At 60.3% G+C, this 17,343-nt stretch overlaps 1 protein-coding gene across 1 annotated transcript in view; it reads right to left on the bottom strand.

The window, feature by feature from the left end:
- Positions 1-4,118: 4,118 nt before the first annotated feature.
- Positions 4,119-17,343, bottom strand: part of HDAC7 (histone deacetylase 7) — a 71,019-nt gene continuing 57,794 nt past the window's right edge. Inside the window, exons 3-24 of the mRNA XM_032204911.1 lie at positions 16,219-16,309; positions 14,249-14,363; positions 13,978-14,093; positions 13,702-13,824; positions 13,323-13,432; positions 12,403-12,601; positions 12,032-12,240; positions 11,631-11,834; positions 10,737-10,962; positions 10,143-10,276; positions 9,579-9,699; positions 9,414-9,463; positions 8,006-8,113; positions 7,817-7,872; positions 7,499-7,586; positions 7,148-7,267; positions 6,840-6,937; positions 6,606-6,724; positions 6,288-6,421; positions 6,008-6,092; positions 5,676-5,814; positions 4,119-5,525 (exon numbers count right to left, since the gene is read on the bottom strand). Of these exons, the coding sequence (XP_032060802.1) occupies positions 5,480-5,525; positions 5,676-5,814; positions 6,008-6,092; positions 6,288-6,421; positions 6,606-6,724; positions 6,840-6,937; positions 7,148-7,267; positions 7,499-7,586; positions 7,817-7,872; positions 8,006-8,113; positions 9,414-9,463; positions 9,579-9,699; positions 10,143-10,276; positions 10,737-10,962; positions 11,631-11,834; positions 12,032-12,240; positions 12,403-12,601; positions 13,323-13,432; positions 13,702-13,824; positions 13,978-14,093; positions 14,249-14,363; positions 16,219-16,309 (2,691 nt within the window). The 3' untranslated portion in view covers positions 4,119-5,479. The remainder of the gene's footprint in view (positions 5,526-5,675; positions 5,815-6,007; positions 6,093-6,287; positions 6,422-6,605; positions 6,725-6,839; positions 6,938-7,147; positions 7,268-7,498; positions 7,587-7,816; positions 7,873-8,005; positions 8,114-9,413; positions 9,464-9,578; positions 9,700-10,142; positions 10,277-10,736; positions 10,963-11,630; positions 11,835-12,031; positions 12,241-12,402; positions 12,602-13,322; positions 13,433-13,701; positions 13,825-13,977; positions 14,094-14,248; positions 14,364-16,218; positions 16,310-17,343) is intronic.

Genomic DNA, 17,343 nt, shown 5'->3' with positions numbered 1-17,343 from the left:
GTGCAGTGGGGTTGCCTCTCGCCATCTGAGCGAGGGGCTGTGCCGGGGGGCTCTGGGGCTGCCCTCTGGGCTGTGCCGGGTTTGATCCAGACGCAGCTCCCCAGCTGGCAGAAGCGTTTCGCTGCCAGCCCCACCGATGGCTCCGGAGCTGGAATTTGCTCCTTGCTCTGGCAGGGATCGTGCTGTGGGTTTAGAGGCTGTTTTCCTCCAAAAGCTGCTGTTTTCCCCCCCCACCAGCACAGAGCCAACGCAGCGTTTACCATAAAGGAACGGACAGACAGAAAAAGTGGCATTTGGTGCCTTGAAGGGTTTGGCTGTGGTGCTCTGGGGAGGAGGAGGATGCGTCATAGCCCCCAAACCGCAGGGCTGAGCTCACATAAAAGCCACCAACAGCTCCAAATTCTTTGCCACAGTCTCACCTTGGCCACCTCTGGGGGTCCTGGTGGGGCAGAGCCTGCAACAACCTCCAAGCAGGACCTTTCTCAGCCAGGTTTATTTTCCACCTTTCTATTACAGATAGAGGAACCCAACGCCCAGCCTCCCTCCCTGTTGCAGGAAGGCAGGTTCTCAGCACCAGTCAGGATTAGTTAAAATTAAAAAAAAAAAAAAAAAGAGATAAAATTCCCTCCGCAGCCCTCTGCAGCATGAAGATGCCTGCCGGTTTATGATCCCTGCTCACCAGCTCTCAGCTGGGTTCACTTAGCCCCGAGGAATGCCTTTGAAACGCGCCCGTATTTCATCCCCAACGTCACGGCGATGCACCTGGGATCTGAGCGGGACCAAGGGGATGCGTTGCCAAGAAGGGCTTTGCATTTCTTTGCCTTTTGTGCCACTTTCACCTGCACGCTCGTGGTCACTCCTTCTGACCACCCCAGTGCCCATCACAGACCCTTTTGGACCACGGTCCCCAAGGATTTGTGTTGGAATAAAGCCCCCAGAGAGCTGGGGAGGTGGGTGGGAAGCGAGGGCACACCCCAGAGGACCCCATTGCAAGCCCTGGCCACCTCCCGAGGCTCTTGGCTACCTCTTTTTTCCATGATAACCCTCCAACTCACAGCAATGGGTCCCCTCTTGCTCTGGGGGCATTTTTCCCTTAATGCCACCTGGCTGGGGGCTGCTCTGTCCCCTCTGCAAGCCCCGAGGGCAGCCCAGGTTCCCAGCATCATGCTGGATCCATCCCTTTCCCAGCTCCCCAGCAGCTGGCAGCATTATCTCAGCCGGTGCCGGAGGTAATCACGATGTGTGGGGGTTGATTTATTCTCCTCCAAGCTCCTCTCCGGAGACTTAAAGGTCTCTGTGACTGTGCGAGGAGAAAAGTGGGAAGCAAAGCAGGGGGGGAATGAGCTCGCCTCGCCTCTGCCCGCTCCCCCAAGGCCCGCAGGAGCCGTTTCTCATCGCAGGACGATGGCACTCGCAGCTTTGCCCTGCTCCTGGCTCCCGGCTGGCGTCGGCCACAGGCGCCCGGTGGCTCCGCGACGTCCCCTCCGGCGTCACCCACCCTGGGGACAGCGCGTTGGCAGGGTTGGAGAGGGGACGCTGCGTCACGGGGCAGCTGCCGTCCCTACGGAGGGGTGAGGAGCCAGGCTGTCCGCCTGTGTCCCTTCTCCAGCCTCGCTGTACCCCCGGAGATGCACATTTGGGGAAAAAGCTGCCATTTGTTGCATTGCGCACGGCTTTGCTCCCGGCGTGCCAAGCCCCGGTGCGTTTCCCAGTGAAAAGGGAAAAGTCCAGGAACACGAAATCCCTGCACAGGAGCCAGCAGCCAGAGCCAGCCTCCATTGCTGCCAGGCTTTGCATCACACAATTTTGGGATTTGGGGGATTTTTTGGGGATTTTTGCTGTGCCCCATTTTTCTCCGCATCCCCAGGAGATCCCCAGCACTCGTGGTGGCTCCTGGGCACCCAGCACCTGATGGTGATAGCAGCTTTGTGACAGCAAGGTGGGCACCAGCCCCTTCCCACCCTGTACCTGGGGCTGGCACCCACACCAGGAGCCGTGTGGTTTTGTCTTGGAACCAGCCTGGTTCTCTAAAGAGAGATTTATTTGCAACAAAAGGTAAGGAGACAGATGAGTTTTCATCGTGCCAGCCTGCTTATGGTCCTCGCACACCCCAAAACCAGGCCAGGACGATGCTTTAGGGACACTGAAAGGGCTTGAGCTGCCCCTCGGCTTCCTTCCTTCGGTCCCCCTGCTCACCTGGATGCAGGGAGCTGCTGGATCAAGCAGTGGCTTCGCTGAAGTGATGGAGAGCAGCCGGCATTTCTGGACACGGAGGTCCCGGGGTGGTTTTCCAGGCTTAAAATCTTTTGGTTCCCTAAGGAAATGCTGCTGCTGTAAGCACGAGGTGGGCACAGACGCGTGCGCACCCCTGCGCCCTCCTGCAGGCGTTGGTGCTCAGTTTTTGTTCACATTTAGCCAAAAAAAAAAAAAAAAGAAAAAAAAAAAAAGAAGAGAATCCAGCACTTTCATTCATTATTGCAAAGCGGGGGAAAAAAAAAAAAACAACAACCAAGCACCCTGTGAGGCTGCAATAGGCGTGCAACCCAAATTAACCCATGTGGGAGACGTGTGTGTTAAATGACTCCATGGCAGAAGGGGTTTCAATTAGTGATCGCTCTTTATTACACACCAGAGAACCCAACGACAGGCAACAGCAAGGCTCAAATTACCTTTTTTTTTTTTTTTTCCTATATAATCCTCAATCTCTATGTACACCGTGAGTGAATTCCCTGCTCCAGGGAGCTGACCGCAGCCTTTGAAAAGATCTGAATGGTCTTAAAAAAATAAAACTTCCATTAAAAATACAGTTGTGGATGGTTTTATTAACCACGTCGGAGGAAGTATTTTGCAAGTAAAAATAAAAAATAATAAAAAAAAATGAGACCACCTTTAGAAATATAAACTTTCTTTCAAAAAAATAAAACGTGCTTTAAAAATAAAGGCAAATACCTCTTTGCGCAGTGGAGGCTCAGGCTTCCAGCCTTGATTTCTGATTTTTTTTTATAAAAAGGGCTTTTGATATCTTTAAAAAATAGATATTGAAAGGTAACATTGCCGAGGAGCTGCCCCATCACCTCCTCCGTGCTCCCCTGCACGGGATGCTTATGGGGTGAGGCGGTGCTACCCCACGGGGAGAGGGGCTGGTGCCAAGAAAGCTGAGTTTGCTCTGAAAAAAAGTGCTAATTTGGGGGTTTCTGACTCCAGCCCCGGTGTCCCCAGGACCAGCTCTAGGAGAAGCAGCCGGCCTGGCTTTGTGATCACTGCGATGCTCCCCAAGAGGCTCAGCTGTGGACTTACCTGGGGTAATTTGTTCAGTCTGGGCTGTTCGGCAGAGCAGCTGCAAGGCAGCAAAATGCGGAGGATTTCGGCTTCAATTTTGGGTGACCCTACCAAGCGGGGTGCACGGGGTGAAGGATTTGGGGGCTACAGATCACGGATCCCAGGCCAGGAGCTCCCAGCTGGGCGCTGGCACCTGGGAAGGTTGAGTTTTTGAATTCACGAGCTTTTTTCTTGCTTTTCCCCTTTTGGTTTCGGGGCAGGAAACCAAAGGGAAGCTGAAAACCTTGAATGGGTGGCTGAGGATGTTTAGAAGGGAGCCAAGCAGCTCTTTTTGGGGCTCATCGCTCTGCTTCGGGGCAGTGCTGGTGCGCACGGCTGAGCTCCCCTGCAGCTCTGTCCTGGGGTACAAAGGTGCCCCCAGTGCTGAGACTAGGGAAAAAACCAGCCAAAATTCACTGTTGGCTCCAACCATGGCCTGTTTTATGCCATGTGGCACGAGTTCAGCTGGGACCCGTGGGGAGAAAGGTGGGACGTGGCTGGGACGGAGCTGGGAAGGGGATGGATGCAGCCAGAGGGGCTGCAGCGTGTCCCCGGGATGCTGAAGGGGACAGGGGGGCAGCGAGGGGCTGCAGAGGCTGCCCCAGGATCAATTTGGGGTGGCAGCCCCAGCTTGGGGACACGCTGACACGTCCCAAGGCTGGAGAAGCAGCGGGACCCCCCCCCACAGCCCACCCCAGGGGGGACACCGATGGGATGGAGGGGCAGCACCCACCGCGCCAGGCTCTGGAGAGGTTTTGGGGAGCTTTTCAACCCCAGTGAGGGGGGGTGCACAGCCCGTGCCACGATGGCTTCTCCCCACATCCTTAAGCCCCCCCTCCCACCCTCCGTGCCACGAGCTGGCACTGCTGGACCCCAGCTCTGGGCAGTTTGAGACACAGAAATGTTTATTTTTCCAAGTTTTTTGTTTCTGTTTTGTTTTGTTTTTTTTTACAAAATCTCCTCCCTGTGCCTGCCGATGGAGCCTGGCCACCCCCTGAGCTCAGCACCCCATCCATCCCCAAAGCCCCCCGCGCTGTGACACCACCAGCGTGAGCGGGGACCCGATAAGGACGAGATAAGAAGGAGAATTCAGATGGAGACATCATTTTTGGGGGGTGGGGGACGACCCCACCTCTGTCACCCCAAAATAACCTGGAAGGGGACAGGCACTGGGGCTTGAGGCATCCCCGGGGAGCTGAGCACCAAGCAGCGGGTGACCAGGACTCGATCTCAGACGGAGGAGCCCAGGGGGGCGCAGGGGGAGCTGGGGGTGCAGCCACGGCGAGGGTGGGCACCGGGTGCCCCCCCCCCCCAAACCAAAGGGGTGGCTGGAAGACAGCCGGGGTCTGCAGTGCCACAGGGCAGCGGGGTGCTGGAAAGGGCTCAAGGCACCTTGGTAACGTCCCCACGACGAGGTGTTTGTTCCCGAAATTCCCATGGAAAGAAGAGGAGGTCAGGTTCACATTAGCACATCTCCTATGTATATAGTGCAAATCAGAGCCCCAGCACCAGAGGGGTCGCGCTCTGGTTAGTGGTTAGGATGTCCCCCGGGGTGCGACCCTGGGCGCTGCAGCCCCTCCAGCCCTTGCTCTGCCCCGGGCACGAGGCGAGTTGGAGGAGGCCAGGAATCCTTTCAGAGAAGGCACGGGGAGCCTGTCCCTCTCGAGCAAGACACGGGGCTGCTTCTCCAGGGGATGGCTGGCTGGAAGGAGCTCTGGATACAGTCCCGACGGCGGCTCCAACAACCACAGCATGACCACAGCATCCATCCCAACACCCACCCCCTGCCCCAAAGGCGAGGAAGAGCCCAAAAGAGCAGGGGTGGAGGCCTCTCGTGTGTCCCCAGGAGGGGTTTCAGGTCCTGAAGGTTGGGGACTGATTGCAGGCACGGTCTCGGTGTGCGAGGCGGCGCCGTGCAGAGGGAGGTTGTGGTTTTCCACCCGTCCCCAGCGGGAGGACGGCTCCCGGGGGGCTGTGTGGGAGCATCCTTTCTGGGAGCCCTGCAGAGGCGGCAGCCAAAGGTCCGGGCCGGTTCAGGACCGTGGCTCGGGGAGTGAGAATGACGTGGCAAACGGGAAGCCAGGAGCGAAGAGCGAGCGCTGGGCTCAGGAAGAGTCCAGCCACGTCCTGGAAGCAGGGGAGCAGAGAAGATCACCGCTCATCACTGGTTCATGGGCTCCTCTTCCTCCATCGGCTCGTCCTGGGGCCTGAAACGGAGAAATTTGGCACGTGAGATGAGGAGGAGACCTGCTCTTCCCCTCCGCAGCACAACCCCCGTGAAGGCCAAGGCTCAGAGCCTGGTGGCACACGAGGGGCACCCGCACGTCCCCGGGCCGACAAAGAGCATCACCCATCACCTCTTCTCCACCATCACGGCCACCGAGAGGGAGGCCAAGGCTGTGACGGTCTCCACCTCTTCTGCCTCGTGGTGCTGCGCCTCCAGGAAGGAGCAGCCCAGCTTGGAGGCAAAACGCTGCACGGCCACCCAGTATTTACCTGCGGGAGAAGGAAACGTCAGGGAAGGGGCTGGCACGGGGGTCTCCGGGCTTCCCTTGTGAGTGGGGCATCACCCTCCTGGGGGTAAGAGGATGGAGGGCTCCCCCCCAGGGTCCTGAATGCAGCGTCCCCCAGGAGGAAAAGCTGACATTTGGGCCATCCCTGCTCACTCATCCTCGCTCCGGACACTCACTTTGGACCTGGATCACCGCCTCCAAGGAGCGCACGGCGTTGGCGTTGGGTTTCTGCCTCATGCTCTCTTCTGGGAGAGGGTCCAGCTGCCAAGGGATGAGATGAGGGGGTCAGGGGGAAGGAGCAGTGCCCAGGGTTTGGTTTGGGGCCGCACAGCCACAACCTGCACCAAGCTTTGCCTCGTAGGGCTCCCACCCTGCTCCCGTGGCTCCGGGTGCGCCCATGGGGTCCTGACCACAGGATGGGAGCGCAATCGGCCCCCGTCCAGCCCCAGCTCTCACCTCGTTGCCCAGCAAGGCTGACACGCAGGCCTCGGACGCATCGCAGATGGCCGTGAGGTCGTGGCCACCCTCCAGAGCGAGGACGATGGCTCCCCCTGCCAGGCTCATCAGCTGCTTCGTCATGTAGCCAAAGCCTGCAGAGGAAGCCCAAAAGGGGCGGCCGTCAGCCCCCTGTGCCCAAAATACTGGGATCGTGGCTCTCCCTTGCTGTGCCCCTACAACCCAGGGCTCATCCCCTGCTCCCTGGAGAGCTGCCAGCCCCAAAGCCTAGGGGAAAGAGGCTGCTCAGAGCCCCCCGAGCTGCTTCCACCTCCTTACATTTAGCAGAGACTTTGTAGCCGCCCAGGGGTGGCGGGTGGCCGTCGGCCGCGTCGAAGCCGGCCGACACCAGCACCACGTCGGGGGAGAATTCATGTGCAATCGGCATCACCACCGTCCTGTCGGGTTGAAAAATAAAAACAAACAAACAAACAAAAAGCAAATAACATTAGAAATTAAGCGTTGGTTCAGCCTGAAGCCAAGGGAAAGGCAGAGGACCACGAGGAGCAGTACCTGAAAGCTGCCAGATACTCAGGGTCACCCATGGGGGGGTCGAGCCCTCCAGTCCAGGCTACGTTGACGTTAAATCCCTCACCGGGGCCAGCACCAACCTACGAGAGAGTAAAGATGATGGTGAGGGGCAGGATGCAGCCTGCAGGGTGCTGTGGCCAGGCTCCACCACCTCCCAGCCCCAAGCGAGGGACGGGCAGCCCCACACTTCACCAAACCCCATGCCCCACGAGACCCCAGCCCTGCAAGAAGCCCTAAATCAAGCAGCTGCCCCCCCACACAGAGCTGCACGGCCCCCGGGTGCTTCTCACCTCGTCGGCGGCCCCGCTGCCGGGGAAGAAGTTCCCATCATCGTGACGGTGCAAGGAGATGTAGAGAACGTCGGGGTCCCTGTAGAAGACCTGCTGGGTCCCATTGCCATGGTGAACATCCTGGGGGGAGAAAGGAGTTGGGGGAGCGCTCTTAAATAGCCTCAAGGGTGGCCCGGGAGCTGAGCACGTGGATCCCTGCTCCCTGCCCCCAGATCTGGTCCTGGGGAGGGGTTTGCAGCCACATTCCCGCAGCCAGACCCCAAGGAGGAGGTTTCTCTGCTCCCAGCTCCAGCTCCGAAGCAGAGCTGGGATGCTCTGGTGAGGAACTGGGACGTGCTGGGAGCGACTCACCCAGTCCACGATGAGGATCTTGCTGAGTTTCCCTTTCTGCTGCAGCTGCCTGGCGGCGATGGCCACAGAGTTGAAGAAGCAGAATCCCCTGCAAAAAGGGAGCTGGTCAACACCCGGGGCACCCCGAGCACCCCAAGCACCCTTCCCTCCCAGCACCAACGGGTGGGCTGCCCCCTCCCCTCTCCCTGGACACAGCAGGGTCCCAGGGCAATGAATCTGGAGCAATCAGTGATTTCCCAGCAAGGCTGTCCAAACTCTAAAGGTACGGGGATTGTGGGGCCGCCCAAACCCCACCGTGCCTCGGGAAGGGACCCTCACATGGCAGTGGATGGATCCGCGTGATGTCCGGGCGGCCTCACCACAGCGAAACCGTTCTGGGGACGAAACAAACACAAGGAGATCAGCGCCACTGCCCCCAGCGCCTCACCGTGGGGCCACACGGTCCTCCAACAGGGGCACGAGGGGGCTTGGCGAGCCCCCCAAAGCCCTCTAGGTGAGGCCACCTACCTTCAGCTCCCTGGTGGCCACCTTGAAGGCCAGCTCGGTGACGCTGCCCGCGGCCCAGCGGGCGGCGTTGGAGGAGTGCAGCTCGTTCCAGATGGTATCGCTGTCCACCTGCAAGAAAGGTGACACTCAGACGGGGACAGGGACAGGGATAGGGGCACTCACAGATGATGCCTCGGTTGGGGAACCCACGCTCTCTGCCAGCCACCCTGCTCAGGGCTGGGGATGAAGTCCCGGGCATCGTGGAGCCAAGGGCACCTCGCGTGCCATGGGACAAGTTGCCCAGCTCCACGGTGGCTCCCCGGTGCCACCGGCCGGGGGTGGCAGCTCCTCTGCAGACCCCAGCCCCACATCCAAGCTCCGCACAGAGCATCTCACACCCCTGCACCCGGGGGGCTGGAAGGAGTGACTGAGAAAACGCTGGTTACCTTCTTTATCTTATTTTATTGTTTAACCCAACATCTTGGTTTGATCAGGATCACGTCAAGGGCCGAGCCAGAGCCGGAAAACTTGAGTCTCTTCTGATCAACTCCATGTGTGCGACTCAAGGGCTCCCCTCTGCCCGCAGAGGGGGCAGCTCCAGCCCCCCCCCGCCTTCAGGCAGGACAGGAGGAGGGCAGGGGGGGAGGCAGAGCAGGGAAAGTGGATGCAAACGGGGCTGAGAAGAGCTGATGCCCAGCAGCGGGGGCAAGGGGAGGAGAAGAACCAGAAGAGGCAGCAGGAAGGCATGGAGTGAGACCCTTCCTGAAAGAGAGAGAGAGAAAGAGAGAGGAGGAGGAGGACAGAGACAGGGGGAGAGGAAGAAAGAAGACTGCAGTGAATGGAGAGAAACCAGGGCAGCAAGCTGTGAGAGGAGAGGCCACAGAAGTGTCTGGAGAGAAGGGGCAAGCTGCTGCCATCCCCACGCCACTGCTCGCACCCTGGGTGGAAGCCACGGCGTGCTCCCTCCTAACCCCCCCGGCTCTTAAACAAGGCCACGAGGGGCTTTTGGGGGCTGGGTGCCCTGGAGGAAGGGGCTTCAAAAGGCCTGGTTCAAGGGTGGGATACCCAAAACCATCCTGAGGACAGGGGGGAGCCCTGCGACAGCGTCTTGCTCCCACGCAAGGGAAGCTGGTGACACAAGGAGAGGACACTTTGCTGTGCCCACGGCTCCACATTTGGGCTGCTGCTGCCTGGGCTGAGCTCCATCTCCCTGCAGGGAGGCTCTGGACAGACACAGCCTCAACCCTTGGGCATCTCCATGCTCTGAGCTCCCTCGGTCACCCCACGGACACGCAGGGATGGGGACCGAGCACAGCCCAACAGCTCTGGGAGCTCCTTCCTCACTCCAGCCCACGAGAGGCCCTTGGTGGGGACAGAATAAACATCCCCCATCCAAAAAAAAAGCCCCGAACAGGGAACAAGGACTTACCCCCACCCCTCCGCAGGGCAGCATGACGAACATCCTCTGCGACAGGATCCCTGCGGGGAGGGGACAGTGAGGACATCACAGCCACAAAGCTGGGGAGGGGACCGGCACGGGCCAGGGGCGCACGGCACGGGGGGGGGCACCGCCGGCTGCGGATGGGGGGCTCACCTGCCAGCTTCCCGTTGTCCAGTTTCAGGCGGTTGAGGGGATTGGTGCCGTAGAGGAAGACGTGGCGCTCGGTGTGGACGCACTGCAGCTCCTCCAGGGTGGCCTTGCGTCCCCGCAGACACTGCAGGACACGGGCTGTGACCGAGGTGCCCCGGGACAGGACACCCGGGATCCCCCACCCACGTGTATCAACCCCACGGGTGGCCAGGAGAGGATGGGGTAGGGAATGGCAGCGCTATTTTCCTACAGTTCTAACAGGCTGGAGCTGACACTGATGCCCCACCAAGCTGGCAAAACCCCTCAGCCCCGTTTCAGCAGGGATTACACCCGTTTTCCAACGCAGCAAGCTGCCATCTGCCCCGGGGACGGTCAGACCAAATCGCTCCAGTTTGGCACAGCCAGCACCAACCGAGTCCAAACCCCCTCCCAAAAGCTTTGCTGCCTGGCTGGAGGTGGAAAACAGGCTGGGAAGCTCTGGGAATAACAGGGATGGAGGTGGGAGCAGGGAGCAGGGCATCCTACCACAGCGTTAGCTCATGCCAGTGTCCTCCCCCCGCCGCTCACCTCGCACTGGCTGCGCAGCCCCCGCTCCTGCAGCCGGGACCAGATGCTCTGAATCCTGCCCGCGTGCTCCGGGTGGTTGCTGTTGTCTCCGCAGGAGCACTGGTGCTTGAGCATCACCGAGTCGTAAACCAGCCCTGCAATAACGCCCATGGAGAGCTGCTGGCCTGAGACCGGACCGGGCAGCCGAGCTTTGATGCTGCCAAGCCAAATTCTGCTCCTTTTCGGAGGCTGGGGCTGATTGTTGGGACCCCAAAGACCCGTTAAGGGTTATTTAGTTTGACTGTAACACATTCCTTGAACCATGGGAGCCTCTGCCCTGAGATGTTTGAACCCATCCTGCCTTGGATGCTTAGGAGAGCTGAGCTGAGCCCTCATAACAGACCAGGATGGCAAGTCCTGCTTGGAAAAGGTACCTTAGATAAGGAGAAGGGACGGCTTGCTCTGCTCTTTCTGCAGCCAGCCGGGGTGCTCCCAGGAATTTTGGGGTCCAGGAATGATTGGGATGGACACACGGGTTCCCCAGAGCATCCCCAAATCCTGTCCCCAGCCCCTGCTGCTGCTCCAGCTGGTTCATCCTGCGCCCCCGTGCCCTACCTGTCGTGAAGTGAGGCTTGGTCGGCTGCTCCTGCACGGGCAGGGAGAGCGTCTTGGAGGCCGTGTCCTGGGCAGGGAGGGAGATGGTGGCGGTGGCAGGAGATGACTGAGCCCTGGAGAGGGGCCTGTGCCCCGCGAGGACGGTCGGGACCATGGGGGGGTCGGCCAGAGGCTGCCGCTTGAGGAGCTGGTGCTGCATGCGCTGGTAGGGGTCCCAGAGATACGCCTGATGGAGAGAGGTGACAGTGAGCACGGCAGCACCCGGGGCGAGGACGCTCTCCCAGGAATGAACCTCGGTCTCTGGAGGGTCTGGATGCGACAGCCCCCTCCGCACTGGGGGGCTCGGAGGTGCTTTGTAGGAGCTGGGATGTGTAAAGCAGCGTCTGCTGCTCTCTGCTGGCTCAGCCCCGCAGTGCTGGGCAGCCCTGCTGCAGGGTGCAGCACTTTGCAGATGGTGCCCAGCAGTTTGGGGACGACGCCCAGCGATTTGGGGACGATGCCCAAGCCCTGCTTGCACCAGGGGTGGCCGCAGCTCACGGCCTGTGCTAGCAAACTGCCCCTGGATCACGGGAGGGAGAGATGCGGTGCCTGCGTCCCTACCCACACAGCGTGGCTTGCAGCACCAGCAGCAATCTCACAGCAAACCACAAATCTGGCCTGGAAAAAGGCAGTGTAGCAGGCAGAGGGGCTGCAGGACCACACAGGCAGAGCCCCACAGTGATCTGAGACTGCTGCGTGTTGGACACGGAGAAAGTGAAACATTTGGAGGCTAAAAATCCACACGGTGAGGGCCAGGGAAGCTCCGGGTCTTGGAAAAGCGCAGTGAGAGCTACGAAAAATAACCAAACTGCAAAACCAACACCTGCACCCCCATCCCTGCCAGCCCTCGCCTACCTGCTGGAGGACGAGCTCCTCCTGAGGCTGCAGCAGCTTCTGCGTCCTCTCGGGCTCCTTCCCGCTGCTCCCCGGCCTCGCAGGCTCCACGCGTGCCCTCGCCTGGTCGCCGCCCTCAGCCCCCGTCTCCGTCCCTTCTGCTTCCATGTCCTCCGAGGAGGGGATCTGCCGCAGCCGGGGCTTCTCGCTGGTTTTGGCCATGCGCTGCAGCCCGGGGGAAGGGGCACAAGTCAGCAAGGAACAGGCTGGGGAGGTCAAGGCACCCCCGGGTAGGAGCACGATGAATTTGGGAGCCCACGAAGCTGAGCAGACACCCTCAGCTCCTGAATCTGGGCAGCGCAATCCTCGCTGCAATCCTGCACCCTGCTGCCCAGCACCTCCTGCACGCCCCCAGGCCTTACCTTGCCCAGATGTGTCTGCTGCTTGAGCCTCTCCAGGAACTGGGTGTGATGCTGCTGGTACACCAGTTGCTGCTGGATGGCCTTGGGGTTCTGGGGCAGGGGCTCCGAGCGGGTCCTGCCCAGAGGCTTGTGGTGGCCCGGGAGCGACAGGCGCTCTGCGGAGATGAGCGAGGGGGCGAAGGAGAAGGGGACCGTTCCCAGCCCTGGCACTGCAGGGAGAGGAGGGAGAGGTTAGGGGCGGCTTTGCCCTCTTAATATTAACACTTTCTACCTCCTTGACTCCGGCTCATGGAGGAATAATGGGAAAACAGCAACTTGTACCCTGAGCAAGGCTCCGCACCGTGCTGCCAGCCCCAAAACTTGAGACTTACCAGCCACAAGCGGAGCGTGGGTGACCGAGGGCTCGAGGATGATGACGGGCTGCAGCCGAGGGGACAAGGGGCTCCCGGCCTCGTGCTGCTCCAAGCCAGCTGGTATGAACATGGGCGAGTGCGTGCCTGCGAGGACGGGCCCGTTCAGCACAGGCACCCGGTGGGCCAGGCCGGAGAGGGGGCGGCGATCCGCGTCTCCCTGCAGGGAGGAGGAATCCCAGAATCACAGAATTGTCTAGGTTGGAAGAGACCTCGAGATCATCGAGTCCAACCTCTGACCTAACACTGGCTGGATCAACAACCCACCGGGACACGGCGCATCCTCCCCGTGCCCACGGGCAGCCTCTGCGAATCCTCAGAGCCAGCGTACGGCTGGCACTCGCCCAGGAACCCCGTCCCCCCAAAAAAAAGGGCTTCCCCTGCCCTGCGGGGACCCTCTGTCCAAGGTTTTGGGGCTTCCTACAAACTGGCTACCTACCCTGGCGCTAGTGGTGGCCGGCAATCCCAGCGTGATGGCAGGAAGGGAGGCTGCGCCCTGCAAGGCAAACTGGGCCAGGGAGCTCTCCTGCAGCATCAGGCGCTGGGCCAGGGGCGCCTGCACCAAACACAATCCGTCAGTGTCCTGCAAGGGCAGGGCTCACAGCACGGGGCAGCAGAAAGGGGGTGGCCAAGTGCCAGATACTGGGGGAAAACCCAGGGCCGGGGGCACCGGGGGGCAGCGCATGCACTAGGAGAGCACCGGGTGCGCGGCGCAGAGGGGGGCAGCGTGTCACTGGGTCGGGCAGGGGGTCCCACCGTGCCGGGGCAGCTGTGGTGCAGGATTTGGAGTGCCTGGGGGGTTTGCTAGCTGATCCTGAGCCTAGGAGGGTGGTGGGAGAGCAGGGAGGTGAAGGCAGGGCTCGGGAAGCTGAGGAGCTCACCTCGTGGGCCATGCCGGAGGCGGCGGGGAGGGCTCCGTGCTCGGCGGGGAGGCTGTCGTTGGGAGAGCTGCAGCCGGACACGGGGGTGCTGCTGCTGCTCGGGGAGGAATCTGTGCCGGGAAGAAAAATCAGGGAAAATGGGCACCTGCACACAGCCCCAGCCCCATAAAGCTCGCCCTCCCTCCAACAACTCCCCAGCGCCCTCCTGGAGCCAAAACTCTTGGTGCACAGGAGGCCACCGATAACGTGCTGAGCCCCTGCGATGTGAAATTCCCCCTCTGAAACCCAAAGCAGGCATCGCACAGGATCCCAGGCAGCTCCAGCCCAACCCCAACCTCCCCAAACAGCCGAGTTATCCCCACCCAGCCGAAATCCTCACCGATCGCCTCGGGCGGCCTCCTCTTCAGCGAGGGGGGCGCGCTCTCCTTGCGGGTCAGGGGGTTCTTGCGGCGGTCCAGGCACTTCCTGGGCTTGCAACGCACCTTCAGGTTGGGCTCGGACGCTGCCGAGGACAAGGGGGTGAGTCCCAGCCCCACCACGGGTGGGAAAAAGCTGGAACAGCTTGGTGGGGCCAGGCCACCCCACTTCTTGGCCCCTGCAAGTGGATCTCAGTGGCATCAGAGCAGGGGGGCATGGTGCTGGCCCCCAGCCTCACCTGTTTTCCGCAGTGGAAAATGCTCCGGGGGGTCAAGAGAAGTGCTAGGGACCGGGGGCAGGAAGGTGCTGAGTACAGGAGGGGAAGGGCCCTCGGCATCCAGAGGCTCCAAAGACCTGCAGGGAGAAGGAACCTTGTTAGAGGATCTTCAAGCGATGGTTAGCAATGCCTTGACTTATCCAAACCCACCACCAGAAATGTTTTGAGGGTCCTGAGCAGCCATCCTGCTGCGGGTGGGTCAAACAGCACAGCGAGGATGCCCTTCCTTTACCTGTACGGCATGGCAGAAGGGTTGGGGTTGCTGGTCCTTTCCAAAGCTGCTGCCTGCTGCTTCTTCAGGATGACCTCCGCCAGTTTCTGCTTCACCACCGTGCTGGCCACAGCACCTGCAGAGAGGGGGGCAGTGAGCACCGTGGGCTAAGAGTCATCACAGAGCATCCCACAGGACCCTCAGAGCATGGCCCTGGGGCTCCCCACGGCTGCACGAGCCAAGAGAAGGTGGCTGGAGAGCCCCTGCGAGCACACAGACACGGAGAAAGCCCTGCAGGTGTGCTTGGCACGGGTCTCAGATAAAGGTGGGCGCAGGGAGAGGCAGAGAAGGACAACCAGAGGCTCCCAGGTGGTGAATTTGAAGCTGCTGAAGCTGCTAACCTCGCTGAGCGCCAGCAGCTGAGAGGCAGAGCATCAGCAGGGGCGAGCCTCAGCTCAGGATCTGCAGCCAAGCCAGAGCAGGTAGGAGCTGACACCCACGGCATGAGGAAGGCACAGCACAGCTTGTACAGCAGCGACAAGCCTCCCACGGGTGCACGGGATCCCTCTGAAGCCTCTCCAGAGCACCGTGCCCTGGGGCTCTCCGAGCCCGTCACACGGCGATGATTTCCAGCTGATAGCGCACAGCTCTGCCCATCCCGCACCCCCGCTCCCTGCTCTTACCTCCAAGACAGGAGAGAAGGAGAGACAGCAAGAAAAAGAAAGCGCAGACAGCTCAGGGAAGGCTTTGAGGCTCCTGAACCTCTGACAGAGCTGTGCTCTTCCAGAACAGCACCCAACAGGAGACTCACCACGGCCTGCTGGCACTGCAGCAGCGCCCCACGTCCTGCACGCGGCTCTGTGGCGGTGGTGGAGCACCCCCAGGGAGAGCTCTGACTGCTGCAGGGAGCTGCCCCCAGCTGCCAGGAGCTTCCCGTGGTTTTCTTGCCTCAACCCAGGGCCCATTCCCCTGTCTGACCCATGCCAGGACACATTCTTGGTCGTTTGCTCCAGCAAACGCGCTGGGTGGCTGCGCGAGGGATGCTCCACGCCTCCGTGGTGCTGCTCAGCACCTCCAAGCACATCTTGCTCAATAATTTCTACAATTAACTCCCAGCTTGCATAAGGAAGCCCTGTGTAGGCAGCGCTGCTCAGCTGCCACATCTGCAGGAGCTGCATTTGCTCGGGCACGGCCCCAAAAGGGCAGGCACTGAGTCTGCAGCACCCCAAAAAGCCCCGCCAAGCCCTGGGGAAGAGCAGCCCACGTCCTGCAGACACAAAGAGGAGCTCAGGGATGAGAAGGGGAAAGCATCAGCACCCTGAGAGAGCTCGGGTTCAAGGCAGCAGGCTCACAGACACCGGGAATGGCTGCACCTAAGTGTGAAGAGGGATGTGAAGAAGGGCTCTGCACCTCCAAAAGCTCAGCGAGCAGCAGCAGGCACTAGATGGCGCAGGGAGATCGCAGCAGGACGAGGGGTTTGCTTTCCTGCGTGGTGCAAACCTTCCTGCCCGGCACCCCAAAACCTCTCCCCATCACCACCCTGCTCCAGCCTGGAGCTTGCCAGCTCCAGAGCCAAATTCCTGCCCTGCCCAGGACACCCAGTGACAGGACGAGGGGCAGCGGGTGCAAGCTGGGCCTCATTTCTGCTCAAAAAGCTCCTTTCTGCTTAAAAACGAGATGGGACTTGTGCACGGGGAGGGGGGCAGAGCACGGAACAGGCTGCCCAGAGGGGCTGGGGGGGCTCCTTCTCTGGAGTCACCCAAATCCTGTCTGAACGTGCTCCTGTGTGACCTGATCGGGGTGTTTCTGCTCTGGCAGGGGGACTGGGCTGGGTGATCTTTTCAGGTCCCTTCCAGTCCCTGCCATTTGGAGACCCTGCTACAAAACACCCCGACCTCGCTCCCCGTGATCCCCCTGGATTTGGGGACACGGCTCCTCGGGCAGAGACGCAGCCCCTGGTGCCACAGGCCAGAAAACACCGAGGCTCTTACTTCGTTTGCTCTTGTCCTTATTGAGGATCTGCCGCAGCTCCTGCTCCTGCTGCCCGGGCTCTGCCTCGCGGTGCGGGGACTCCATGGTCACCTGGGGGGGAGAAGAGGGCACCGTCAGCACCACAGGACCCCGACCTCACCCCATGCAGCACCCCAGGCACGATGCCAGATCTCTGAAATCATCCGTTAGGTCATTTTTGGAAACCTGGTGCTGACAAGAACATGTTAAAAGTTGTTTCATCACAGCGAACCGCACACATCTTGGTCTCCAGGGACGCTCTCCCCAGGGATGCTGCAAAACTCGGACCAGTTTGTTTCAGCCTGCTGCCTGTTTTGACATATCAGTAGCTGGGGTGTGTTGTAATAGAGCTAAAAAAAAAATCACAGTTGACTAACAAGGGGGAAAAAAAATAGAAAAAATACACACTAAGCTTAGAAGTTTGTGTTTTCTGCAGCTTATCACACCTCACATGGACGAAAGCATCACATCTGCACTAAAGCCTCTAAGCACCTGGCAGCATCACCACCTCCAGCCTCCCTCGTGTGGTCCAAGCTGATGCTCAGAGTCCCCCCGAAAGCCCCAGGGAATCCCCCAGAGCTCCCAGCCAGGGTTAGTGGGACTGGCACCCGGGGGCAGACGCTTCCACCTCTTGGACGTGGCAGGATGTAGGAGGGGGTCCCGGTGATCCTGGGGCTGACAGCAAGGGGGTTTTACAGCTGCTGCAGGATTCAGCAGAGTCTGGAGCACGCAGGGTGCAAGAGGAGGGGATTAGAGATGGAGCCGGGTTCTGCAGAGCCCAGAAAAAGGACAGGCAGCAACGGGACAAATGTGCAATGATGGAAATCCCAGATGGATTTGAGGAGCCACAAGGACAGGGCTCGATCTCCACGCTAGGAGATGGTCACAGCTTGCCTGGCCGTGGCCCCAAAAACCTGCTCTGCCCCTGAAGGTGAAAAAATCAGGCTCCAGAGGAAGCACCCAGCCTAAACCTTATTACCAAAACCTTGTGACAACGCAGAGCCTGCCAGGGAGGGGTGCTATTCTGGGTGACACGAGAGGATTTCGGGGAAGGCTTCCCAGAAAAGCCAATTAGCTGGCGGAGTGAGTAAGCCGTGCCTTCAGGG

This window comes from Aythya fuligula, chromosome 29 (assembly GCF_009819795.1).
Source record: "Aythya fuligula isolate bAytFul2 chromosome 29, bAytFul2.pri, whole genome shotgun sequence".
NCBI lineage: Eukaryota > Metazoa > Chordata > Aves > Anseriformes > Anatidae > Aythya > Aythya fuligula.
Note: the sequence above shows the minus strand (reverse complement) of the source record. Positions and strands in the feature narration are given on the sequence as shown.